Source organism: Naegleria fowleri, assembly GCF_008403515.1.
Source record: "Naegleria fowleri strain ATCC 30894 chromosome Unknown tig37, whole genome shotgun sequence".
Lineage (NCBI taxonomy): Eukaryota > Heterolobosea > Eutetramitea > Acrasida > Naegleriidae > Naegleria > Naegleria fowleri.
This window is the reverse complement of record NW_025407969.1, coordinates 340,091-366,311: the sequence shown is the minus strand read 5'-3', so window position 1 is coordinate 366,311 and position 26,221 is coordinate 340,091. Positions and strand designations below refer to the sequence as shown.

Sequence of the window (26,221 nt, the reverse complement as noted above, 5' to 3'; positions counted from 1 at the left end):
GATAAAAAAGAGTTCACTCTTCATTAGATTAATATATGTACAATGTGTGTAGAATGTGATTTGTTATTGGGATGGTTTTTCTTGAGTAGGATTATCCAAGTGAGCAAGAAATCCTCTTAGTATCTGAATATACGTTTTTAAAGTTAGCCTCTCAATAATATCATGATGTGAACCATTTTCAATGGACACAAACTTGTATTGGTAACGTGGATTAACATTATTGTAGAGCTCTTTACCATGATCATAAGGGACTACGTCATCGTTTGTTCCATGGAAAACTGCGAAAAAAGGGTCAAATCACCATTGTTGGTAATTCAAGTGCTACTTACTGATTACAGGAGCCTTTACATTGGGAATTCTATTAATGTTACAAAACATATCTACAGGTCTCAAAAATACAGAGCTACTAACAATACGACAAATTCTATTATTTTACAATACCAATGGATTTAGGTATTTCTGCAACAAAGTATAAACTTACGATACAAAAGCTAATTAATGTTAATTTGAAAAATGTCACATTCCATCTATTTCATACTTACGACACTCTAAAATAAGACCCTTAATAGGATACTTATTTGCTAAATAGCATGATGGGCCGCTTCCGACAGATGTTCCGAATATTACTATTGTTCAAATTTTCAATATATTGGTCGAACAGAAAATTTCAAAGAACTTACCAATGTCTTTTGGATTAACCTTTTGGGCTTTTGTTAAATATTCATATGCTGCTTCAGCACTCTCGTAGGTATCTTTGAAAGATGAAAATGTGGAAATATTGTGAATTGGATGTGTGGCGATGAAAATAAGAAAATACGTACCACTCTCCGATGGTTGATATTGATTTGCAAGTCCATAACCAACATATTCGTAATGAAGAACATTCACTAATAAATTATTGGAAAGTTTGACGAGTTGATGTGACATCATCTTAACACTCGAAACCTACCATTCAAATAATCACGCAATACAACCAAAAAATCAAACTACATGAAAAAAACAATTATTGAATTCCTTTGGTTCCTCTTCATTCAACATACCATGGCACCTATATCAGCAGCATTTCCGTGAGAATATATAATGGTGGTTGGAGTGTCCTTGCTTGCCTTCAAATAATAGCAAGGAATCATCTTTTTTGATTTAGTCGTGAGAAAAGTAACGGGATATGGATGGTGCTCATCGTAGGTTGGTTTTGGAGGAGCAAACACATATTGTGAGACAATTTGACCCATCTTCTGGCCTATGATTTATATATATACTGTTTATAAATTATATTCAACTGAATCCGAGGATATTCAAAATTTTCACGTCCGATGTATTGTAATATGGCGTGGCGTATGAATAAATTTATCTCAACAGAAAATAGTAATAGTAATTGAACACGACGCTGATTGACTTCCAGTACAAAACAAGAACAACAACGAATGAATCCAACGAGAAGCTTCTCTCAGCAACGGCCGTAATTTTTTTTTTAATCCTGTCAGCGCTGAGATGACTTTCCATATCGGAGAGCTGGTGCAAGGAACTGAGAAACAGATCCTCGATTCTCTTAATATAATTTTCTTCTCCAACTTTTAAAGACCTCCTCATGATCATCATGAAGACTACTGAAACGTCTTAAAGTCTATTTCCGAATTACTCTTCTTCCTCTGCCACTGTCTTGGCTTTCTTGATGATAGATCGTTCTTGATCCTCTTCCAATAATATCTCTTCCAAATACATCACTCCTTGCAAAGACAACGGAAACAGGCAGCCTTCTCCAAATATTGATCCGAGTGCAAGTGTTGATGAATGTGTTCATCTAAAACGGCCAGATTTTCTCTTCTGTTGTCCTGCTTGTTCTTATTGATATGATGAACGTGTTCGGTTGGTAGTATTTCACGACCTATTTTCTTCTCGGCTACTCGTCGATGAGTGTATTGCCATTGAACACCTTTGGGAGAAGAAGAAGAACTGTTAGTTCTATTACTTTGGGATGAGCGATCTGCAACAACTCGGTATTGACGATAGCCTGAGGAATTGTCTCTTGATGAGAGTCCTCTTGCCAGACGATCGATTTTGACTGTGGTTGGAAAAGCTCGAAGAAGGTGACGAAGAAGAAGTTTTGTAAGGTTGGTAGCGATGATGCGACATTTTTAAACTCAGTCTCTTGAAAGAAGAATCTTCCTGTATCCAATGTACGAATTTGAAGAATTGCTTGTTGAGAATACAACCATCCTGAATGGAGCAACACAATACACCTCTTGCAACTGAGTAAATGAATGAAGAAGATGAGCTTGATATCAACATCATCAAAGAAAGGCTTGAGTTAGAAATCTCTTAAAAGTCAACTCTGCAAGAGCTAATAATAACACCGTTTGCCTTCATGTCTCTCTCCAGTTGATGTTGAAATAAAGTACTGCATCGACTACACACATCTACCATCGTCATGTCAGGAAAGTCTTGCGAGAGACACCCTTGAAGACTTCCTTTTTTAGTTTTTTTAAAGCGGTGTCGCTCGTTCGCGCTAAAAACTGTAAAAAATATGGACCGCTATGAGGTCATTGACAAGATTGGAGAAGGTAAGGGTTTGAAGAGCATGGAGAAGGAGTCTTCAATCATGAGGAGCTTTCATGTTGTTTCAATGTAATGATCACGACTTTTTCAACGATGAAAATCATCAAACGATTCAACGATTTTATAACTCAATCTCCCGCGATCAAACAGGAACGTACGGAGTTGTATTGAAGTGTAGGGATAAAGAGAGTGGAGAGTATGTGGCCATCAAACAATTCAAAGAGAATGATCGTAAGTTTCATATCGTGGAGGTGATTTTAAAGATGATCAAACTTGAGAGTAGAAAAGGATGAAATTGTGCGGAAAACAACAATGCGAGAGGTTAAATTATTGAAATCTCTCAAACATGAAAATATAATAACGCTTAAAGACGTTTTCCGAAAACGAGGACGACTTCATCTTGTATTTGAGTTCTATGAAATGAATATGTTGGAACATCTCTCGCTGCAACCGGAAGGATTTCCAGAAGAAATTGTAAAACTATACATGTATCAATTAGTCAAAGCAATTGCATTCTGTCACGACAACCAAGTTATACATAGAGACATCAAATTGGAAAATATAATGATTAATAGCAACAAGCAACTCAAACTAATTGATTTTGGGTTTGCTCGAACGATTCCTAAAAAAGAAACAGAATTTACAGATTACATTGCTACGCGGTGGTACAGATGTCCGTCTCTTTTGCTGGGATGTAAACATTACGGTCCTGAGGTGGACATTTGGGCAATAGGATGTATTATGGGTAAGTTTTGATTTTTGTCGTTAGCGAAAGTGATCCACCTAACAAACGATATTTAGCTGAGCTACTTACTGGTAAACCTTTGTTTCCAGGACATTCTGAGATAGATCAGCTTTACCTTATTCAAAAATTACTAGGACCTTTGACAAAAGAGCAAACGAAAATGTTCTTCAAAAACCCAATGTTCAACGGATACAAATTTCCTGACATGACAGCCTGTGAAGGATTGGAACGAAGATTTCTTGGGAAAGTTTCGAAAAGCGGGCTGCTGTTTTTGAAAGGATGTTTAAAAATTGATCCAAAAGAAAGGTTTACAGCCACAGACTGTTTAAATCACAAGTTTTTTGAAGGTATGGCAGATTTTGGAAGGCATTCGAATCATCCTACTAGTGAAACCAGTGTTGAAACAAACACAATACCGAAGCCGATCCTCGGCTCATCAACAAGCAAAGGAAATATACTTCAATCTGTAAATTATTTAGAACAACATGAAAATGTAAATACAGCAAGAAAGAAAAAGACAATTACAAAACCTTCCGAAATGATGACAGGATGTTTGGAATCAGTGGATGACTACCAACAACCAGAATTTGATGCTTCCATTTTACAAGCGAACAAACGAGCAAGATCCAGGCAAGGTGGAAGAGATTTCGATGAGGACATCTCTCGCTCTCAGTCGAGGAGTGAGAAGCGTAAACCAAAATTAAGCGATGTCCACCTTCAAAAACTACCACTGCCGAAACCAGTGCAAACCAAAACCACCTTAAACAAGCTTCCATACTCCAACACATACGAAAAGAAAAAACCAGTCTCCAGTCAAAAACTGAGACATCTCCAGCCGGTGGACAACATTCACTCAAAAGGTCAATTTGAAGTAATTGAGGAGCACGTTGATCAAGAAAACGAGCATGCTGGGAAACAGTTTTTAGCCCACAAAAAGGAACTAAACAGAGCTCCATCTTCGTTTTCAGACAATCTCGCACATGATGAAGCAACAGCATCACCAAGAGTGGCAGGAGAAAAAGTTGTAAAGACAAGGAAAAGCAAGTCGAATTTAACACTTCGAAGCTCGATTAAGAATGGTTTTAGTGCATTAGAACAGCCAAAAACAACGAACGTTGGATGCCTTTCTCCTATCAAAGCTCTTCCAAAGCTTTATCATGTTAGTCCGCAGTCTCATCCAATTTTAGGTCTTCAGCAAGGAAGAAAGTCATCCTCCTCGAAAAAACTTCCTCTTGGAAATGCTCTTGAGCTTGGAAATATCGACGATTTGGAGAAAGATCTGCTCGATCACTTTTGTGGAGACAACAGTCCGGTTACAATAATGAACGATGTTTCACAAACTCATTCCAGAATCAAAACACCTCCAGCATCGCTGAGAAATGATCCTCATTCTCAACACAGAGTGCATCTAAAACCAATTCAAATAAACAACTAGGCACAAGACAAAGTTGAACTTTTAAAAGTGTTTATTTCAGCAAAATTCTACGATGATGTCTACATTATCTCCACATCTCCATGAATCGAGCTGCGCCACCCATTCCTCTCTGACCTCTGGAGCCTCCTTTCATCATTTCCAAGTCAAACATTTCTTCTCTTAAACCAAATGAACGAACAATGTAAGCTGTCGAAGTAGAAATTTCATCATCCATCTTCTTCAAACGTTTTGTGAAATTAATTGTTCTTTGAATGCTTCTGTCAAGAGTTTGATTTGTGAAAGGAGAAGAGAAATTAGAAGATTCAGTGTCCTCTTCGAATGTAACCATTCCGTCAAGTTGGTTAATTCTGGCATTAATTTGGCCGTTGTCGATCATCTTGAACAAAAGTTGTTCAGCTTCCTTTGCATCCTTCAAACGAGCAGCTTTAGCAATATCAACCAATGACAATGTGACATAAGTGGAAGTGAGCTTTTGAATATTTCTTCTGTGAAGAGCAGAGAGACATTGCTTCATCAAGCCAAGGTTCTTGTCATCCTTGATTGCCTGATTGTGTTCATTCAAAATCTTGTAAGCCTTGTCTACATCGTCACGTTCAAAAGCAGTTGCGAAATCAATATAGATTTGGCAGAAAGTTTTCATATGTCTGTGGACCAAGTTTGAAGCATTCTTGGAAATACCTAAATATTTACCATGCACCAAGAGTGACACTAAGACAAGCTTCTTGGCACTTTCTACCATGATGGCATTCAAAGCAAGGGCAGGAATTTGCATTGCCTGTAGATCAAATAATTAATTTGAAATCGTTCAAGGTAAGATAAACAATATTACAACAGAAATTCCTTACTTACGTTGTCAAAGAATGTATATGCCTTGGAAAATTCTTTCATGCCAATGTAGATCATACCACCATAGTAATAATACAACAACATATCTCTTGGAGTAAGACCTGTAATGTCTGTGTCCACATCAAAGATCTTGTTCTCGATCAAGTTATATCCAATCTTGTAATTCTTTGTCTTTAAACACAACAATAAAAGTTGACTGTGAACTGGTGTCAAATATTCAGAAGACTTTCGGAATCGTTGGACAGCAATTTGGAGTGTTCTCAAACCTCTGACAGCCAAGTTGTTGTCTCTACACAACTCCATATACCTATTGGTAACATAAACAAATCTATTGGCAGCCCTTCTTGTTTGTTCACCATCAAGAGCAACAACAAAACCTTCGACCTCGTTCAAAAAAGATTCATCAAGTTTTGGTAAAGAAGCTTTAGCAAAGAGCAAATATGTGATACCCAAAGAGTTTTCATCAGGTCTCAAAGCCTTGAGGGCATTGGAGATGTGTCCGCCCATTTGTCTGAGTTTGTCCATGTTCATCTCCAATTTCTTTTGAAGATCATCCAAATCCTTCTTCTTTGCTTGAAGGATAGCATTAACAATTGCGTCCATGATGATGATGATGATCTATGTCTTTTAAAAATTTAAAGGAAGGTGATCAAGATGAAATCCGTGATGATGATAATAATGACCCGATCAAGAGCTTTGAAATTTTTTTAATGGATGTTTTATTTTTAAAGTGCCACTGTTGTAACCAGGTAAGTTCAACAACAACAGCACCAGCTTTCAATGATTTCCACTGCGTTCAAATCTCGTTGAACAAAAAATTGTTTGCGTTCTGCGAGGTTGAATTTCAATAACAATATTAATAACGAACAGACAATGGAAAAAAGATGATAAACCTAAAACTATGGAGAAGAAGAGAAATTGGTGAGCCCATGAGAGATCTCTTGTTGAAACACAGCATGAATAGATTTAGAGTCTCAACAAGCCTTGCTCTCAACTCTCGGAATATCATCATGAACACAACAAACAACTCTCGAACAAGTTTATGGCATGTTTCATCCTCCTCCTCGAACGGAATTCGTTCCTTCTCTACGAAATCTGGTAATTGCAGCAGTAATAGTAGTAATGAAAGGAAACAAAGCGAAGAAGAGAACTCCCGAAACTCATCACCATCATCATGGATTCTCAACAGAATTAGAGGGAGTTTTCCTACCAATAGAGAGCTCTTTCAAATGTTTATTACGATTATTGCCTTGATATCAGGCACATTATTCTTCACATCGGATTACTTTTTAAATTTACTTGTTCAATCCTCAATGAGGCTGTTGGAATGGGACAAGTACTTGAGTTATGAGTCAATAAGTGGATGTTTTTTCTGTGGATCAATGAAAATTCATAATCTTTCTGTGAAAGATTTTCAAGTGACACCTCACCATGTAGTGAATGGAAAAGTGGAGAATCTGTATATTGTTATTCCATGGTATTTAATTGCAAAGGAATGTGTTATCAAATATTTCAAGCCAAATAGACCTACATATTTATATATTCCAAGATTTGTTGCCATTGGAGGTGATATACACTTTAAAAATCATGAGGAGCAAAATGATATCAATGTACTACCCCAGAATCTTGGGTTTGACACTCTTGTCATGGAGGGAATTGGTGTATTTGACATGAACATCAACATGAATGATTCTGCTGACCATGTATTTGTGGACAGATTTGAAGTGTTTCACACATTGTCGTTTCACAAATCTGGATCAACAAATTTCTATCCCTTTGCAGTATTTTCTAAGGGTAAATTCACTGTCAACCAAGACAACATCATTCATGTGAATATATATCATGATGATACCTCTAAAAGCTTTGAAAACTCAGGCAGTGATGACTATTGGACTTGGAGACATGAAAATACTCCCCAATTATGCTCTCAATGGACCATTACAAACTCTGACAATTCTTTTGTAGTGTTGTGTAAATATCACGATAAGTCCATTCAAATTCAAACACATCTCAACAATGACGACACCATTGTTCACTCTCTATCAATTCCTCACCAACACTTTACATTCCACAAGTCGTATCAATTTATTTCACCGTACCTCAAGAGAAACAACAACAACACTAAGACTTTTTTCACAGCTGCCTCAAATTAATTGCTTGCTCTTATCTCATGTTGAGCAATAACCACATGTAGAACGAGAATGAATCAATCATGTCTCTATCAATGGGATGACCATTCACCTTCAAAATTCTTGAAGAAAAAGCGATTTCAAAAAAAATGAGTAAACGATCCTTCAGCAACTTTAACAATGAACAGAGATTCTCTTCTTCGTCATCATCGGGAGGCCACAACCGAGGAAGAGGCAGCTATAACAACTCTTCGGACCGAAAAGGAGGCTACAACCGACCGAATAATTCTTACTCCAATAATCGATATAACAACAACACCAATAGATCCTTTGAAAAGAAAAAGAGAATAGATTACAACACCAATACTACAGAGGAATTACACCGTAAAGACCACAAGAACATCCACGAGAAGCGATGCCGAGACTAATCCATTTACCGGACAACCATACAGCGATAAATACTATGAAATTTATGAAAAGAGAAGATTATTACCAGTGTTTGAGGCACAGAAAGACTTTGTCAAATTAGTTGAAGATAATCAAATTGTACTTTTGGTCGGTGAAACAGGTTCCGGTAAGACCACTCAAATTCCTCAATTCCTTGTTCACGCCGGATATTCAAAAGATGGAAAAGGAATTGCTTGTACCCAACCTCGTAGAGTTGCTGCCATGTCTGTTGCTCAACGTGTGGCCGATGAGATGGATGTTGATTTGGGTAATGAAGTTGGTTATTCCATTCGTTTTGAAGATAAATCTTCAGAAAAAACAATTCTCAAATATCTCACTGATGGTATGCTTTTAAGAGAAGCCATGTTAGATCCCAAATTAAGCAAATATTCAGTGGTTATTTTGGACGAAGCACACGAAAGAACACTCAGTACAGATATTTTGATGGGTTTGTTGAAAGAATTGTTGCAAAAAAGAAAAAGATTTGAAACTGGTAGTGATGAGCGCTACTTTGGATTCTGGTAAATTCCAAGACTATTTTGAATCTGCTCCAGTCATGCACATTCCCGGTAGAACATTCCCTGTTGAAATTTTCTATACTGAAAGCCCAGAAAAGGATTACTTTGAAGCTGCCATAAGAACCACACTTCAAATTCACTTAACAGAAGAAAAAGGTGATATTTTGCTCTTTTTAACGGGTCAAGAAGAGATTGAATCTGCATGTGAACAGCTCACTCAAGAGGTGAATAACATGAGAGCTGAAAATAGAAATATTGGAGTATTGGAATGTGTTCCACTTTTCAGTACTTTACCTCCCGAACAGCAACAACGTATTTTCAAAGAAGCTCCTCCTGGAGGTAGAAAATGTGTAGTTGCAACAAATATTGCAGAAACATCAGTGACTATCGATGGAGTTGTTTATGTGGTCGATCCAGGATTCTTTAAACAAAAAATTTATAACCCAAGAACAAGAGTAGAGTCATTGCTTGTGACACCAATTTCTAAGGCTAGCGCTAAACAAAGAGCAGGTAGAGCGGGAAGAACTCAGCCTGGAAAATGCTTTAGATTATATACTGAGGAAGCTTTCAACGATTTGGATGAGCAAACATACCCAGAAATTTTGAGAAGCAATTTGGGAACAGTTGTTTTGCAATTGAAAAAGTTAGGTGTGGACGATTTAGTTCACTTTGATTTTATGGATCCACCTGCTCCTGAGACTTTAATGAGAGCATTGGAACTGTTACATTATTTGGGAGCTTTGGATGACGAAGGAGAATTAACAGAGCTGGGAGATCGAATGAGTTTATTCCCTCTTGATCCTCAGTTGGCCAAACTTTTACTAGTGTCACCAGATTTCAACTGTTCGAATGAAATTTGTACGATTGTGGCCATGCTTTCTTCGCCAAGCCCTTTTGTGAGACCAAAAGGTCAACAACGTGAAGCTGACAGTGCCAAAGCACAATTCCAACATTCAGATGGAGATCATCTTACTCTTCTTAACACTTTCCATGCCTTCATTGCAAATAAGTGTGATAAGAAGTGGTGTTATGACAATTATCTCAACTATAGAACTCTGAGATCAGCAGAGAGCGTGAGAAAACAACTAGATCAATTGATGGTCAAATCAGGAATTCCTCGAGTGAGTGCTGATACAAGCTCTCCTGAATACTATAGAAATATTAGAAAAGCTCTTGTTTCTGGCTTTTTCATGAACGTCGCATTTAAAGATAGATCTAACCATTATTGCACTGTTAAGGATAACCAAGTGGTTGCCTTGCATCCATCCACCACTTTGAATCATTCTCCAGAATGGGTCATATACGATGAATTCGTGTTAACAAACAAACAATATGTAAGAACGGTGACAGAAATTGAAGGAGAATGGCTGCTCGAACTTGCACCTCATTACTATGAATTAGATCATTTTCCACCAAACTCAGATTGCAGAACAAAAATCGAACGGATTATGATTCAAAGAGAAAGAAGAAACGCTAAAAGCAAAAATAAATAATTACTGAGATAATTTATTATTCACTAGTGTTGTTTATCTACAATCGTGTTGAGCTTTGTGTCAAGTTGAAATATCATAGGTCGCTTAGTTGTTGAAGCACACTGCTGGCGTTTCCTCGTAGTCTGGGTATGGCCAGATTTAACCTGTGAAGAAATTGTGAAATAACTCTATTCTCTCCAACAAAATGCCATTCGTTTTTGAAATGATTGATGGCAGATGCCTCCAATTCTTCTCGGCTGCTTGCTCTAGTAACTGAGTTAATATTATGATATCTTCGGTATTTGATCAACTGTTCAGTGTTAAGCCTCTTAAAGAATTGTTCTAAAGGCATTGATGAGGGATTCGTCTTTTTCTTTGTGATTCGCTTCTTGCTAAAACCAGCTGCCCCTAATTGTTTTTTTAATCTCGGAACAGAAGTAGTTATAGGAATCATTGTGACAGTGTGTAAGAATTGTACATGTTCCGAATTGATATTCTTTTGTATGATTTGGGCTTGTTCTTGAACTGGAACGTTTTCCAAATACTTTTCGAAAAAGTCATCATCGACAATAACAATTTCCTCTGTATCATCGAAATTCTCATCTTCTTCATCATCACCACTTTCATCGGTATAGGATTCGTCATCGTCTTCTTCAATAAAAGTGCTCTCCTCATCCTCATCATCGGAAGCACTCATATTGGTATCAATTGTTACAGCTGTTGTGCTTTCATTGTCATTTGCTCCTAGCAATGGTGTAACAGGTTTTGGTAATATAACAGGAATAGGAGGTTGAGAGTTTGACGTCGATAGAGGAGGAAATATAGAATGCACGTCATGGTTCAAATTCGGTTGTGTGGTACTCACATGCGAAGATGAACTCAACGTTGATGTCGTGGAGGGTGGCGTAGCAAGTCGTCCACTTCTCTCGACAGGTACAGATTGGTTGTAACCAGTTGTTGAAATTGGATGTAATGATGAAGAAGAAACACCGCTCGGAACCACCGTGTTATGGTTGCTACTCGTAGAGGAAGAGTTATGAGCACTCGAGATGGGTGGTGTTTGTATCAGACTGATGGTAATGGAAGTAGCTGAATTATGAGAGACTTGTAAATTAGATCCAATAGGAGGAGAAACAGTCAGTGATGATGAGGAAGGAATATTGGAATTTGTGGTAGAGGAGAGAGAGGAAAGAGAGGCATTGCTATTCGATGAAGTAAGTGAAGAAGATTGCAAATTGGAAGTGCTGCTAGTGTTGGCACTGTTCCGTTTTCTACCAGAGCCCGATGAAGTGGTAGTTGTGGAAGAAGTAGTTGAAGATGAATTTGAGGCAGAATTGCTTCGTTTGCGAGAGGATGAGGAGCCTTTTTGATTTTCACTTTTGGATTTGTCATCTGTATAAATGTTCCATGATGACAAGGATTATTATCGTATGATGATGAAAATAATGTTGTCGTGATGAGGTAGAGTATTATTATTGATGATTTCAAAAATCGGAAAAGATACCAAATCATCAGGATTGATCGGAATAAAATCCATGACAACATTCAGAGATGGAAAAGTCGGTAATATTAATAAATAATGATAATAATAATTAAAATACCTACTTTTTGGTGCAAGACCCAGCAATGCCGCGCGCTTCTCTTCTAAATGTGAGCTCATCATTTTTGCATATTTTTTTTCATAAATTTAGAATTTTGCATTGTTGCAACAAACGCTGAACAGTAATCGGATTCTCAAATGACTGTCAAAAGTAATCCTCACGACCACCACAACCTCCATCACTACAATATGAATTGTTTTTATCAATATGGCGAACTTGATCAACTCCAGTTTTTGTAAATTCAATTTCATTTGTCGTTTGTCCTCCCAGAAAAGCCAACAACACTCAACAATACTCTCGGAAAAAATGTTGAGTCGTAGTGGTGGTCGTTATTCCTTGCTGATGGTGTCGAGCAGCAATCGTTGCCTCACCCACAACATCAACAACAACAACAACAAATTCATTGCTTCGGCCATTTCAAAGTCTTTGCAACAGAGATCCATGTCTAAAAGTCCTCTCTTTGATTTTACCGAAGATGAAATCATGATGAAAAATCTAGTTCAAGACTTTGTCAAACATAACATGCCATGGGATCTTGTTCATAAGATGGATGTTGAATCCAAATTGGATCCAACATTGAAGGATCGATTATTTGAAGCTGGATTATTGGGCATTGAAATTTCCGAAGAATATGGTGGAAGTGGACAAAGCTTTACTTCTTCCATCATTGCCATTGAAGAGTTGGCAAAAGCAGATCCTGCCATCTCTGTCATTGTTGATGTCCAGAATACTTTGGTGAATAATTTAATTTCAAACTTTGGAACCAAGCAACAAAAAGAAAAGTATCTTCCTTTGCTCGCCTCGAAGGGTTTGGGTTCTTTCTGTTTGTCAGAATCTTCATCTGGAAGTGATGCATTTAGTTTGAAAACAAGAGCAGATGCCAAGTCGGATGGATCCTATGTTTTGAATGGAACCAAGTGTTGGATTACTTCTTCACAAGAAGCAAGTTTCTATATTGTGATGGCAAATACTGACTTTTCGAAAGGATATAAAGGTAAGTTGAGATTACACATTGGAAGAGAGAAATATGACTTTGAATCAATTCCACGGTCATCACTCTGTTCCCATTCTTGACCACACATTCTCACTTTTCTATTTTGAATGTCATGATTTTTCCACATGTGACTGCAGGTATTACTGCATTCCTTGTCGATCGAGAAAATCCTGGACTTAAAATTGGAAAGAAAGAAGACAAATTGGGCATTCGAGCATCTTCCACCTGTGAAGTTATTTTGGAGGATTGTGTGGTTGGACCAGAATCTATTCTCGGAGGCGTTGGAAAAGGATACAAGTTAGCCATTGAAACCCTCAATGAAGGTCGTATTGGAATTGGTAAGTTTGTATGTGAAAACATTATAACTTTGTGTTGAAACCATTACATGACGAATGAATGCATTCGGACATGGTGACTAACACATGTGCTACACTCAATCAGCATCTCAAATGGTTGGATTAGCTCAAGGCGTGTTCGATTACACCATTCCCTATCTCAAGTCAAGAAAACAATTCAACACTGCCATTGCAGACTTCCAGGGTATGGAATTCCAATATGCGAGAGCTGCAGTTGAAATTGAAGCAGCAAGACTTATGGTTTACAATGCTGCAAGAATGAAAGAAGCAGGACAGAATTTCACCAAGCAGGCTGCTATGGCAAAATATTATTCATCTGAAGGTTGGTTTTAAACATTTATGAACTTCACAACATTGGTTCACAACCTATGACTTTTACTTACAATAACGACGAAAAGTTGCTGGAAATGTTGCCACCAAGTGTATCGAATGGTTGGGTGGAGTGGGTTTCACGAAAGAATTCTGTGCAGAAAAATTCTACCGAGATTGCATTATTGGAAAGATTTATGAAGGAACGAGTAATATCAATCTTCAAACAATTGCCAAATTCATCAAAAAAGAATACAATTAATTATAATATTGGAACATGAACATTAAAATAAATTGAAGCTGGATTCATTAGAACCTGACGCCAATAAGGGCTGTAACATGACTGGTTAACCGCCACAATTACAGCAAACTGTAACCGACCTCACGATTCGTCAGGAATGAGGTTCGTGAATGTACATACACTTGTGGTTCCATTCGCGAACACGAAATCTTTGTGTTGAGGAATATTTTCAAGAAGCATGTGCTGGCATCAATACGGAAGTAAGGCTTTTCCTTTCAAAAAATTTATATTCTCATCTTTCCTCTTATGAGCGAGAGGAGCAAAATTGTAAGGTCCATCATAATAGGTCGAGCATGACGAGTCAGTTGTACAATCGGGAGAAGCAACACCATTCTCGTAGGAAGGGATCTCTACCAAGTAGTACCGCCAGTGGAGATGAAGAGTTTGAGTCATCCTCTCCTCATGATGCATCTTCTAATGAATCTTCTCCTCTTCCTACCCCTGCCTCAAGACAAGGAATATCTCCCTTCAATCCATCATCGCATCATTGGCAAAACAAAAGCCTAAACAAAATGGAGCCCAATGAGTACTTGAAGCACCAACAACATGAGGACACTCTACTAGCGGTACGAAAAACAATTGAATCTATTCAAGGCGAACTGAGGACTATCACCTCCTCTGCACTTGAAGAAAACTTTGCCAAAGATCTATCCACCTTCCTCAATAATCAAAACAACAATCAAACTGTAATTTTGAAATCGGAGAAAGTAATTTATTTGAAGAACATTGAAAATCTTGTTCGCCAAATTAAAATCTTGGATGAAACAAGGAAAGGAGAAATCGCCTCGTTAAAATCCATGTACGAAGAAAAACTTGCTGTACTCGAGTCAGAACTGCAAAAGAAAGAATCCTTGGTAGGAATATTGACTCGAGTTAGTGAGGAAAAAGATAGAGTGATTGACAACATTCATTTGGAAAATGGTGCCAGAGTTAGTACCCCAAAAGAGCTTAAAAGCATGAAGCAAGAACTCAATTGTTTGAAACGGCACCTCCCAGAAACATCAGAAACATTAACTCAACTAAAGAAGGATAGAAAGAAGTCGAGATCACCCGTTGAGACAGTTTACCCAAAGAAAGTGAATGTGTCGTCCTCTTCCCCTCCTAAAGATCTGGATGACCTTAAAGAATACTTTAACAGTGTGCATTCTTCTCCAACCTTGACAGACAAGACAAGATGGATCCAAGAAAGCGTTAACAATAGAAGCTCGTTGAACGAAAAGCTACCAATTCTCACCAAAAAAACAGCGTCAAAATGATATATGTTGTGATTTGGCCCTCTATTGATCTTTGTACCTGTACAACTTGGATATTTCACGTTTGCTCATTGCATAATTGGTAATGATTATTTCGTCAAGACAGCCTTTGAAACCTGTGAACCGATAATCATCGTTGGATGCACCTACTTGAAGCTTGTTCAATCCACAACCTAAGATGGCGAAATCACACTTCTTGTCCTCAGTTAAGACGCCATTAATGTACTCACGTAGTCTATCACCGCTGTAAACATAGGCTAAATGATTCCACTCTCTTTCAAGGAACAGTTGATGTTTTGGAAACTCTTCTTCCACTGAATCGTCACCATCATCATCATAAATTTTGAGATGAAGAGTGCTGTTGGACCCTAATTCAGAACCATAGCCTTCTTCTGAGTCAGTAATTTTAGAAAGAATATCACCGAAAATTGCTTCATAATCAATTGTTTTTGTGTGATCAGATGTGCTACTAGTTGATGTAATTTCTGGAACAGGTGAGGGTGAAATAGAAGAAATTGTTTGTTGTTTCTTTTTCTTCTTTGTGACAAGAGATTGACCTCTACAATCATAAAATTCGGAAGCTTTGGTACCAATTGTAAATCCACTCATGGAAATAATTTCCTCGTCCAATTTTTGTTGTTCTTTTTTGGTTGGTTTTGATGCTCTGTAAAGAGTTAGATATGACGATAATGATGATTATCAACAACCACACAATAATAAATTGTACTTACAATTTCTTGTTAAAGCTAGTGTTCAATACTGCCAAAGAATTTAAGCTTAATCTTCGGTGCTTCTTTTCATCATTCAATCCATGAACACTCAATGTACGAGGAGTTTGAGTTGGAGAGTTTGAAAAGTGGTTGTTAGGGATACTTGTCGTGCTTGTAGTGAGTGTAATGATTGGAGATTGATTGTGGTTCTCTTCTGCCATATATAACTTCTCCAAATGACTCGTTGCAGAGTCAGTGTTCAATTGATGAATCAAATTTGAGTTATATTCTTGCAAAATGATACTCTTGTTGGTGGTGACGGTACTGAGCATGATGAAATCCTTCTCGACTTCTTCACATTTAAACCAAAAACTGATGGTGAACTCGGTGACATTCCTGGTTGGATTTAAATTACTTTCCAAATAATTAAAGCCCGAAAAGTAGGCAGATCTGCCATCTGGAATGACACCATCTGCACTTTCAATGTCGTCTGTGTCGAGATTTTTGAAACGTAAATGAATTCCTCTTCCACTGGTGTCTTTCACATATCTTTGAACAGATTTCTCAATTTTTTCATCGAAACCATAGTGAACTAATTCGATCCGATCGATTAATCGGGTCCATGTGATTTGTAATCGAATTTGTGCACTCTTGATAATTGGTGAATTTCTATAACGTGGCGTATCTAATGGTTCTAATTGAAACCATGAATCATACAAGGTCTCTTCTCTCAAAATTCTCATTGGAACTAATCGAACACATCCTAGAAACTCAGATTTTGACAATAGATTGTAATTCCATAATGTAATGATCATGGGAGAGTTACGAAACATGGGTTCGAAAGTGAATGCTTGATTCCATTGTGGATTTTGTCCTTTCTTTGATTTAGTTTTCTGAATTTTGCAATTTGGAGAGTTCACACAAAGTTTACAAAAAACTAGTTCCATTCAACAACAACACGATAAAAGCAGATGTTGAAAATGGTCAAAAGTAGTATTTTTCAATAATAAATATATGATGAACACGAATCATTACGAGACATCAAATGCCATCATCCGAGTTGTTATTATTTCAAAAATTTCCAAACCTCATGTCAGTCATCAAAACATACCATCACGATCACCTGTAATTCCTTTTCCTTCCACCACTGAATGGGATCAACCAGAGCACATGAAAGTATAATTATTCGTCATGACACAATGATGATGATGATGATAATTATATATTTATATTCAATCAATGAGAATAAATTCAAAAACAAGTTTTACACCTACCAGTAATTGTGAAACGATAGCTCGGATTGGAATAGGGAGACATTTCATTCAACGAGTCAGAGGTGGACTCGGGTGCAGATTGAAGTGCTTTGAACATTTTTTGACAAGTGGCAAAAATTTGGCATTCAAAAACTAGTTTGGCGAATGCACCACTTTTTCAATCAAAAACCTTTTTAAATCATGTGTCACTTGCAAATTTTAAATTCTTTCAACAATTAATTCTTTGTAATAAAAATAAACAAAAAAAATCTCTCTCTTGAAATCATTGCTTTTTTAAAATTCATATTCTTGAATTTTTCTTGAATCATCCTAATAATAATATCAACGAAATGCTCTCCGTTCAACCACAACAACAAGCCTCCGGTGTTGCTTCTTCTTCCTCTGCTTTACCTGAACAAATTGCTGTTTACAAGTACAAGCAACTCTTGTCCGAATTGGAGAATGCTAAAGGTACCGGAACCAGTGTAATTACCTTATTGATCAGCGGAAAGACTTCCATGAATCAGGTAGTCTCTCAAATGAATGATCGGTTGACCAAGGCTAGCAACATCAAGTCGAGTCTTTAACAGGAAGAGCGTTGAAACAGCAACTCGGACCATTATTGGTCGTTTGAAGCAGTTGAAAACTCCTCCTAATGGATTAGCTGTATTTTGTGGTATGGTCAATCCTCAGAGTGTTCCAACTTTATTTGCCAATGCAAATACCGAGACAATTGGTAGTAGTAGCAGTAGTTGTAGCAATGAAGGTGTCGAAGACTTTGAGGCGGGTAGTGCTGCTACTTCTACTCTCAAAAAACTATTCATCATGATTGAACCTCCCTTGAATCCCATTAAGAGTAATTTGTATTATTGTGATGACTGTTTCCATGTGGAGCAATTGAGAGAACAATTGCAAGATTTTACTGCTGGTAAAAAGTATGGTGTGATTGTCATTACTGGACATGGATCCTTGTTTGGTACTTGTCGTGGAAACACTCAGAGTATTCTTTATCAATTCAGTGTGGATTTGCCGAAAAAACATTCCAAGGGAGGTCAATCTCGTGAACGTTTTGCCCGCAATAGAGAGATTGCCAAGAATGAATACCTCAAACAAATTGCTGAGAAGGCTAATTCCTTGTTTATTTCTCAAGCTCTCAATGCACCCAATGTTGATGGATTGGTTTTGGCTGGCTCTGCCGATTTGAAGAATGAATTGATTTCTCTCAAGTCTGATGTTCTCGACTATCGATTGAGAAATAAGATTTTGAGTATTGTCGATGTGGCCTATGGAGGTAAGGCAGGATTCTACCAAGCTATTTCTCTTGCTCAAGAAGCAATTCTCGATGCCAAATACATTGAAGAAAGAGAATGTATTGAAGAATTGTTCAATTTGATGGCAAAAGACAACAAGGTCGCTGTTGGCTTGGATGAAACTATTTATGCGATTAATGCTGGATGGGCTGACAAGCTTATTATTTGTGAGACTCAAAATCAACTCAAGAAAGTTACCTTTGCCGACGATACTGTCAAGTACATGAGAGAAAAAGATTTGAAGGATTATGTGAAGGGTGATTCCTCCTCCTCAAGTGTTGTCAAAGTTGAAAGTTTGATTGATTATTTGATTGACAATTATGAAAAGCTTGGAATTAACTCATTGCAACTTGTCTCTTCATCCACCAATGAAGGCAACATGTTCATGACTTCCTTCGAAGGCATTGGCTGTATCTTAAAGTTTGATGTCAATGTTGCTGCTCTTTTGGCTGAAGAGAATGGTCTCAATGACCACACTTTCGAGAACAATGCCTTTGATGAGGATTTGGCTGATTTCTACTAAACGAACTAGGGCCTTAGAAGGTGTGATTGTCACTTGATATTCAAGTATAGACTTTGATCTTGATTCACATCCTCTTCGAACCGCAATAAGTTTTCTGGTGTGTGTGTGTATTAATACATAAATACCCGACAAAATAAAGAAAGTACTGAGACAATGAAGCAAGTGCAATTTCAAAGTATACTTGTTCAGAAAAAGATCAAAAAATGATGAGCATGAATATGCAAGAAATTGACAAACTCATCACCATCGATGGAGGGTAAGTGCATCATGGATTCGTTCCGAGATCTCTCTTGGTTTCACATCATTTGTTTTAAAAGTATTTTAGAAGGAGGAGGTCAAATCATTCGAAACACAACAGCCTGTAGGTGATTGATAGGAATTTGAAGTTCCATAAATACATTTTTAAACATCATCTTTGTTTGAATATATTTAACATCACTTCAAATTTTTATGAAACACATCAAGTGTCTCACATTCTTCACAAACCAATTTTAATTCAAAACATTCGAGCAGGAAGAGAAAATCCAGGCCTTCGAGCTCAACATTTGAGTGGAGTTGTTTTATTATCCATGCTTCCATCAAGATATGAATATCAATCCCTGTTGAGTGATTGTCAAGTAGGATCTTCAAAATTTACCTATCTTCCAGTCATTTCCAAAAAAAGAGAGGAATGTGAAAATACTCATCAAAATGGAATTGTAAGGTGTGAAAAAACAAATACATCTCCACCTGAAGTGAAAATCATGTATTTGGAAAATGAGACTAGTATCGAATTGAGTGCTGATTGTATGACTGCTGGTGCAACCACCTTAATGATTCAATCCTCTTTGTGTCCTTTATTATATTTTGATTCCAATGGAAAGAACGTGAAAGTGATTTATAAGGGCGGCACCAATGTGGATTTTTCACCACCTTTTGAACAAGTTTCTGAAGTTTTTCTTCCTCTTTTGAAGAAGTATTTTTTGAAAGATTTGAATGCATTGGAAATTGAATTGGAATGTAAACAGCGCGGATTTTTTCCAAAAGGAAAAGGACAAGTGGAATTGATCATGACCAAGAATGCAGATGCCAATTTGAAGGGAAAATGTTTGAGTCCAATGTATTTAATTGATCGTGGTGAAACTATTTCTAAAATTGTATTGAAATTATTTTATACTGAAAAAGAGTATGAGAATATTGCGGAAAAGATTGAGCAAGCATTCAAGTTTGAATTTGAAAAACATTTTCCGGAACACAAGTTTCGAGATACGCCAATTATTGTTACAAAAGAAAGAGTGACAAATAATCCTGCTCGATCTCGAGTCATATTTGGCAATGCATTCATGTACGATACGAACGAGCAGTGTGTATTTGAAGCAAGTTTTCACTCCAAAAGATTTCTCTAAAAAGACAAAGAAACAACACTCTGATTTTAAAGTAGATGATCATATTGTATTTGTAAAAACTCTCATTCAACATTTAAAGAAGAATTGGCAAGAACAAGGTTGTGTCGATGAACACGTACAAGATCAAATTATTATATTCATGGCTCTTGCTAAAGGCACAAGTCGTGTTCGAACGGGACCTCTCACCCTCCATACGCAGACAGCCATTCACTATTGTCAAATTATGACAGGTGTGACGTTTAAGGTCGAGTCTCAGGAAAATGGATCAGTCATTCTCGAATGTGAAGGAGCAGGAGTTGCTCTCAAGTGAATTGCAATTTACTCTATTTTGTTTTTCTTTTTATTATTAAGGTGTTGGTTTATTGGGAGTTAGTTGACACAAATCAGGATTTGCTTCCCAATCACCAAGTGAAAAGATGATAAACATCAAATTGTTTAAATATGACCGTTCCATGAGAGCAATCATCGATCACTGTGAAATTATAAATATTGCATTCCTCTTTTTGCTGATTTATCTGAAATTCTTAAAAGTTATTCCAGAATAGAAGAAATATTGGGAGTTGTTGTGGGAATTGGATTCTTGTGATGCTTGTCATTGAGGAGGTAGGTTTGTGTGGATCCTTTTCCCTTCACTAATGTACGACATAACAAGTGATCTTGAACAACCATCGAGAGGATGAAAATCAACCACTTACCTTCGACCTTTCGTTCTTCGAACTCGAAACCGAGATCGTACACTCTTTCATAGGTGCTTCGGCTACATTGAATTCTTCCTTGTTTACTTGTCGATTCCATTCGGGACGCCACATTGATTGTGTCTCCCCACTTGTTTTAGAAGATAAGAGTTATTGTCAGATGTCATCAATAACTACGAAAATACATACCATATCTAATAAGAATTGTAAGGTTAATATACTTTACACGAACATAGATTCATTGTACTTACCATAGGCAAATTTTTTGGTTCCGATAACCCCAGCGATCACTGGTCCAGTATTGATACCACAACGAATATTGAGGAAGGTAGAATCATGGTTTGTGTCCAAGTTCAGTAATGTTTTTTGGTTGTACTCGTAGACCACATTGAAAGTTTCAATTGCAAATCTTAATACTCGTTCAGGATGGTCTGAGGTGGAGCTTGCATGAATACCACCAACACAAAAGTACTGTTGCCCATAGAGTTTAGTATTGCACAAGTATGAACAATACTTACCGCGTCTCCAATTGTTTTAATCTTTTCTAAATTATAAGTATCAGTAAGAGCATCAAATCCTGAAACGTTGAATGAGAATATTCAGCAAAAGTACAAGCAACATCAACAACAAAATTAATAAAAACAAACGTCACATTCTTCAGAAAAAATACGTACCATTTACGATAGTGTTCAGCATTTTAACTAAACCAGTCGCGTCCATTGTGGAACTTAGAGCTAAACAAAGTAAACACAAATAGCGTTATTTGCACAATACACATACCTGTAAAATTCACCATGTCAGAAAAGAAGCAAGTGACATCGTTGTGCTTCTCTGCTATAAAGGTCTCTCCTAATTTGAGCTTTTGACCTACCGCTTCAGGAAGGATGTTACGAAGAAGTGAATCAGATTTCTTCTTTTCCTCTTCCAACAGTAGATTTTGTTTCTTCTCAGCTGTAATATCTCGAATGACAAATACAAGTGTGGACTTGCTGGAAAATATGTTTGCTCTTGCAGGAAATGTCGTATTGTTCTTACGAAGGCATTCAACCTCTACTGATTCTCCTTTTGATGATTTTGATCGATCTGTGAGAGAGGAAAGTATTCTCTTGATTGTTGCGTGGCTACTCTCACCAAACAAAGTATACACACTTAACCCCACAACGTCACTGCTCTTAAGTCCGAAGCAACTCTCTGCAACAGGATTGAACAAATTAATTTCTCCTTTTTCATTGCAAAGTATTGACCCATCCACAGATGCATTCATGACTCCCTTGATACCGTCAGTGCTGTTATCCTCTGTGTAGCTGTTCTTTGTTTCTTTTCTTTTAAACTTGGGTGGAAGTTCTTTGTGGAGAATAAACTTTTTTAGTACGTCATCTTCCAGCAAGTCACTTGGAAAATAGTGCAGCATCATTCTGAATTGTCTATATTCCGCCCAAAATGCACTCATAGACGAGTACGTCAGTGATATCAAAATAATCAATAAAATATACCCAACAATGGAAAATGTAATTGTAATAGCAACAGATGGATTAGCAGCATATTTTGAATAGGTTTCAATAAAGTATTGCAACAAGTCGCCAAGGTTGTCAATGCTTGCAAATAATGTTTGAGTCCACATAAAAACACTAAGAGCTGTGTAATGTGATGGATTATAGAAAATGTCTAAAAAACAAATGGAATTATTAGGGATGAAATCGAACTCAGAAGAATACTAACCTTCGTTGAAGAGAGTTGCAGAGTTAGTAATGTTTGAAATAAGCTCAGACAAGGAAGGGCAGAGAGAGGAATTGTTCGTTACATTGCAGTTGTAGATTCCATTGATTATGTTATCAATCTTTGGATACTGGCCAATTAATCTTGAATATGCGTTTTCATTATTTCCATATAACAATCCGTACCACTTCGTGTTGATAAGGTCAATTAAGTTTTTGTGGTCATCATGAAAGAATTGCAGCTCTTTTCGCGAGGTGAGAGCTGGATGTTTGATAGGCAAATTGCTATTAATTTCATTCATATTGTAGATAAAAATCTCCTGTAACCTCAGGCCTACTCTTTGAGAGGTCATGATCACATTAACGCTAGATTGAATATTACGAATTGCATTAGCAGAAAAGTTTGAGTTCAATAAAGTTTCTAAAAAGAATAATGAAACACAGCCAACTGTAACGACAATTACCAATATTACTAGAATGGCAATGAAGATGTTTGGACGAAGCATCTTTGCTATCAAGCCGTCACTTCCAATCTGCATATCATCGTTAAGCTTGGCATTTAGTGCATGGCTGTGAAGTTTAAATTCAGGCATCGAGTTTTCTGGTAATTACTTACTAAATTTTTCCAACCTTATCCTTTGAAACTCTCTTGTCTAGCAACTTCACTGCGTCAGTCAGGGATGAAAGAAAATAATTGGTTGCCAGAATTATTACAATCGCACAAACGACATAGGCTCCAGTTGAGGCGGCATAGTAGGCAAGAAAGTTATCCCGATAGGACTCTGCTTTTTCTTTGTTTCTTACTAAATATTCATTGCAAAACGTCTCAAATCCTGCCGAAAAATTGATTCTATTCAAATACAAATACATGAAATGAATGTTGTCGGCTGTGTGGTTATACTGTTCATCAGTGTAACTTAACATTGATTCACAATTAGTTAGGAGGGACTCTGTGATTTCCGCTATAGATGTGTTTCTATCAATAGTGTAATTTTGCCAACTATTTGGATTCGAATCTCCATATATCAACATTGGTTGCCGGTACTTTCTTGTTTGCTTTACATAATCAGAGCGCACAGACGCTGAAAACTCATTCTTTGTACTGAGGTCTTTCAAAGAATGTAGGGTCGCAAAAAATTGCTTAAGCTTAAGCTCGTGATTTGATTGCCATCTAGGATCCCTAGATAATAAGGTCATATGAGCTTGTTTTTCACGAACGCGTCTAGTCAGACCTAAAGGAACTGCTGCGGGCATACATATAGATTTAGACAAATAAATGTCTCCAGAAACATTGTACGAAATCGCAATGCTCATCACTAATCCTACTGTCAATATGATAACAGATATTGTCGCAAATACAATAAAACTAGTGAGTTGAAGTTGATTTTTCATATTCATGTTCAAAGACATTCTAAACAAAGCATCTACCTTGCGCGCTGATGATTCAGTGTTTTCAACTCCATCAAACTTATCATTCTCGACCTCATTAAATAGCTCCTCAGATTTTTCATCAAAATAGTCATTGCTAGCTTTAGTGTCTGCTTCCAATGCCATTGATGATGATGCAGGGACAATCTTGTTATGATTATTTTTCTTTTGTACAATTTTTCTTTGACTGTTTGCTTCGTCATCTTCTATTGCAGTTGCTTCTTGGAACAGCTCAGACGCTTGTTCAGTGTTGAATTGGCATTCTTCCAAAAATTTAGCATATGCTCTAATGACAGACTTGTCGTGGTTATAGCTTTGCATGAGCGAGTCAAAGGATGATTGCGCTGCATTTGTTAATCTGGATATTTGCCTGTTAATGACTTGTACTTTTTCAATGTCAACATTTTCGTTCATAAGCTCTTTCCAAAAGGCCTTTTTAAGATTAAAGGAAAACGGTTATTGATGATGAACTACAACTATAGACAACACAAACCTTATGAAGATAATGAATGATGAGCTGCTTTTTGTCTAGTTTTGCCAAAATATTCTTCAATTCCATATGGTTCTTTCCAGAGCTATCCTTGCCATATAAAAATTCACAATCTTTTGTTTTATCGTTTACCAAAAACCGTCGAATAAAGTTATTCTTAAATTTTGCAGCTCTTCGTAAAAGAGTGGTTGAAACTGAAATACTTAGCATAACATTTGGATTAAAATATGCAACGATTACTGAAGCTGTTAGTAAAGACCCATAGCTCATCTTGGATATCACCCGTTGAGAAAATAGGCCCTTAATAAATTTAAGGGAAAGGTCTAGATCAGACAAACGATCTACATCATCGCTTGGATACGATTTGGAAAGCTTAAAAAAAAGCATTAGCTGTCTCTGCCGACTTTGTCCTTCTATAATTTGATATAAATAGGACCCATCACGCTCGAGATTAACAACGGCATTGTCATTGTCTCCTCTTACGACACGTGTTTCAGTAAGGAGTCTTCTTATTGTCTTTCCAATATATCTCAAGTAGATTTCCATGCTGATGAGCCCAACACCCAAAAACACAACCGCAAGCCCGAAGATTATTCCTAACATGCCTATTTTAACATTGTCGGCTATTTCTGAAATATTATTCACAATGCTTGAAATGAGAAACCCCAAAGCAAATCCAACACGAGCACAGTTCACTCCGAAATAAATAGTGTTTTCTATCTTTCTAAAGAAAGGAATAAGGTAAACCAAATAGGCTGAGTAGCATATCGACAAGCAAAAATAAATACAGGGAGCAATGAAGGCATAGCGCGAAGGTATTAAAGCTGCAAGGACAATGTACAAACAATGAAAAATTGTCAGTGGCAAGTACACCATGTTGGTTTCGGACACAAATAAATTCCTGCATGTCGGATTATTATCGAAGAGAATCATGGAGGACATGGCCACAATCACCATCAACACAACAAAGTAAAAACCGCCAACCGCCATCATTGCTGAGTTTAACGAACTCACACAAGCCACTTGCGTAAAATCTTTGAGGATCTCAAGCGGCTGATCGGCACCAGGAAGCAGCTCAAAATTTCCATAATCACATCCTAGTACTAAACTGTATGTGTATGAATAAAAAAGTGAGGAAAAGGTCAAAAAACCCATCAAGACTCGAGTGAAAAGCTTGATTTTTGGCCAATGCTTATTAGTTGTGTTAATGGCATACGTTGAAGCAGCCAACATGATCGCACATAATGTTATAATTACAAAGAACCCAATTAAAATACCGGTTACAGTTTCAATAGAGGAAACATCCAATGATAGAGTCACGGGGTAGTTGGCTACTTTGAAAACCCAGGCGCTATTCTTTTCCCAGTTCATTCCAACATGATCCAAAGCAGGAAGAAACATCATGGCCCAGAAGGTGTACAAAAGAAAGACAAGAGAGAACACGAAAGAGTACCAGTTCGTTGCCCGAATGCAAGACCTTTCTCTCAAGCTTGTAAATAACGAGGTTATTGTTTCCTCAAAGGATGTTATCAATGAAGTATTTGAGTACTCCGTCATGGAAGATTCAGAAGCCCCAGTGGAGCCGGCTGAAAGAACGGATGATGACTGATTGTAGCCTATTGCTGTTCCAACAATCGAAGAGAAACCCTTCTCGAATGTTCTGCTATCCCGACCTCCTCCAAAGCTTGATGACACGTCCATTCCTTTGAAATTCAAGGGTTGTTGAAGTAAATAATGAAGAAAAATGATG

General features: G+C 37.2%; 13 protein-coding genes across 13 annotated transcripts; 8 read left to right on the top strand and 5 right to left on the bottom strand.

Annotated features, from left to right (window-relative positions):
• Positions 1 to 63: 63 nt before the first annotated feature.
• On the bottom strand, positions 64 to 1,232 carry FDP41_004465 (uncharacterized protein; the record flags this gene model as incomplete). Its single annotated transcript, XM_044707882.1, has 8 exons — positions 64 to 278; positions 330 to 424; positions 482 to 491; positions 543 to 626; positions 681 to 752; positions 822 to 887; positions 950 to 986; positions 1,041 to 1,232. The coding sequence occupies 8 exons, from the start codon at positions 1,230 to 1,232 to the stop codon at positions 64 to 66; spliced, it is 771 nt and encodes a 256-aa protein (XP_044561279.1).
• A 1,292-nt stretch (positions 1,233 to 2,524) lies between these two features.
• On the top strand, positions 2,525 to 4,736 carry FDP41_004464 (uncharacterized protein; the record flags this gene model as incomplete). The annotated part of the gene is made up of 4 exons (XM_044707881.1): positions 2,525 to 2,561; positions 2,707 to 2,787; positions 2,927 to 3,301; positions 3,358 to 4,736. 4 exons carry the CDS (start codon positions 2,525 to 2,527, stop codon positions 4,734 to 4,736), a joined length of 1,872 nt encoding a protein of 623 aa, XP_044561278.1.
• Positions 4,737 to 4,800: 64 nt separating this feature from the next.
• On the bottom strand, positions 4,801 to 6,185 carry FDP41_004463 (uncharacterized protein; the record flags this gene model as incomplete). Its single annotated transcript, XM_044707880.1, has 2 exons — positions 4,801 to 5,511; positions 5,586 to 6,185. 2 exons carry the CDS (start codon positions 6,183 to 6,185, stop codon positions 4,801 to 4,803), a joined length of 1,311 nt encoding a protein of 436 aa, XP_044561277.1.
• A 407-nt stretch (positions 6,186 to 6,592) lies between these two features.
• Positions 6,593 to 7,735, top strand: FDP41_004462 (uncharacterized protein; the record flags this gene model as incomplete). Its single annotated transcript, XM_044707879.1, has 1 exon — positions 6,593 to 7,735. The coding sequence occupies one exon, from the start codon at positions 6,593 to 6,595 to the stop codon at positions 7,733 to 7,735; it is 1,143 nt and encodes a 380-aa protein (XP_044561276.1).
• A 125-nt stretch (positions 7,736 to 7,860) lies between these two features.
• On the top strand, positions 7,861 to 8,683 carry FDP41_004461 (uncharacterized protein; the record flags this gene model as incomplete). The annotated part of the gene is made up of 2 exons (XM_044707878.1): positions 7,861 to 8,095; positions 8,280 to 8,683. 2 exons carry the CDS (start codon positions 7,861 to 7,863, stop codon positions 8,681 to 8,683), a joined length of 639 nt encoding a protein of 212 aa, XP_044561275.1.
• A 31-nt stretch (positions 8,684 to 8,714) lies between these two features.
• On the top strand, positions 8,715 to 10,169 carry FDP41_004460 (uncharacterized protein; the record flags this gene model as incomplete). Its single annotated transcript, XM_044707877.1, has 1 exon — positions 8,715 to 10,169. The coding sequence occupies one exon, from the start codon at positions 8,715 to 8,717 to the stop codon at positions 10,167 to 10,169; it is 1,455 nt and encodes a 484-aa protein (XP_044561274.1).
• Positions 10,170 to 10,242: 73 nt separating this feature from the next.
• Positions 10,243 to 11,811, bottom strand: FDP41_004459 (uncharacterized protein; the record flags this gene model as incomplete). The annotated part of the gene is made up of 2 exons (XM_044707875.1): positions 10,243 to 11,540; positions 11,754 to 11,811. The coding sequence occupies 2 exons, from the start codon at positions 11,809 to 11,811 to the stop codon at positions 10,243 to 10,245; spliced, it is 1,356 nt and encodes a 451-aa protein (XP_044561273.1).
• A 244-nt stretch (positions 11,812 to 12,055) lies between these two features.
• On the top strand, positions 12,056 to 13,670 carry FDP41_004458 (uncharacterized protein; the record flags this gene model as incomplete). Its single annotated transcript, XM_044707874.1, has 4 exons — positions 12,056 to 12,743; positions 12,881 to 13,081; positions 13,185 to 13,421; positions 13,498 to 13,670. The coding sequence occupies 4 exons, from the start codon at positions 12,056 to 12,058 to the stop codon at positions 13,668 to 13,670; spliced, it is 1,299 nt and encodes a 432-aa protein (XP_044561272.1).
• A 332-nt stretch (positions 13,671 to 14,002) lies between these two features.
• On the top strand, positions 14,003 to 14,965 carry FDP41_004457 (uncharacterized protein; the record flags this gene model as incomplete). The annotated part of the gene is made up of 1 exon (XM_044707873.1): positions 14,003 to 14,965. One exon carries the CDS (start codon positions 14,003 to 14,005, stop codon positions 14,963 to 14,965), a length of 963 nt encoding a protein of 320 aa, XP_044561271.1.
• Positions 14,966 to 14,986: 21 nt separating this feature from the next.
• Positions 14,987 to 17,043, bottom strand: FDP41_004456 (uncharacterized protein; the record flags this gene model as incomplete). Its single annotated transcript, XM_044707872.1, has 4 exons — positions 14,987 to 15,626; positions 15,694 to 16,609; positions 16,784 to 16,819; positions 16,947 to 17,043. 4 exons carry the CDS (start codon positions 17,041 to 17,043, stop codon positions 14,987 to 14,989), a joined length of 1,689 nt encoding a protein of 562 aa, XP_044561270.1.
• Positions 17,044 to 17,275: 232 nt separating this feature from the next.
• On the top strand, positions 17,276 to 18,758 carry FDP41_004455 (uncharacterized protein; the record flags this gene model as incomplete). The annotated part of the gene is made up of 2 exons (XM_044707871.1): positions 17,276 to 17,452; positions 17,562 to 18,758. 2 exons carry the CDS (start codon positions 17,276 to 17,278, stop codon positions 18,756 to 18,758), a joined length of 1,374 nt encoding a protein of 457 aa, XP_044561269.1.
• A 203-nt stretch (positions 18,759 to 18,961) lies between these two features.
• FDP41_004454 (uncharacterized protein) lies at positions 18,962 to 20,143 on the top strand (the record flags this gene model as incomplete). Its single annotated transcript, XM_044707870.1, has 3 exons — positions 18,962 to 19,014; positions 19,076 to 19,119; positions 19,224 to 20,143. 3 exons carry the CDS (start codon positions 18,962 to 18,964, stop codon positions 20,141 to 20,143), a joined length of 1,017 nt encoding a protein of 338 aa, XP_044561268.1.
• A 531-nt stretch (positions 20,144 to 20,674) lies between these two features.
• On the bottom strand, positions 20,675 to 26,172 carry FDP41_004453 (uncharacterized protein; the record flags this gene model as incomplete). Its single annotated transcript, XM_044707869.1, has 9 exons — positions 20,675 to 20,775; positions 20,839 to 20,961; positions 21,090 to 21,309; positions 21,357 to 21,415; positions 21,513 to 21,572; positions 21,619 to 22,503; positions 22,558 to 23,123; positions 23,170 to 24,413; positions 24,475 to 26,172. The coding sequence occupies 9 exons, from the start codon at positions 26,170 to 26,172 to the stop codon at positions 20,675 to 20,677; spliced, it is 4,956 nt and encodes a 1,651-aa protein (XP_044561267.1).
• Positions 26,173 to 26,221: the final 49 nt, after the last annotated feature.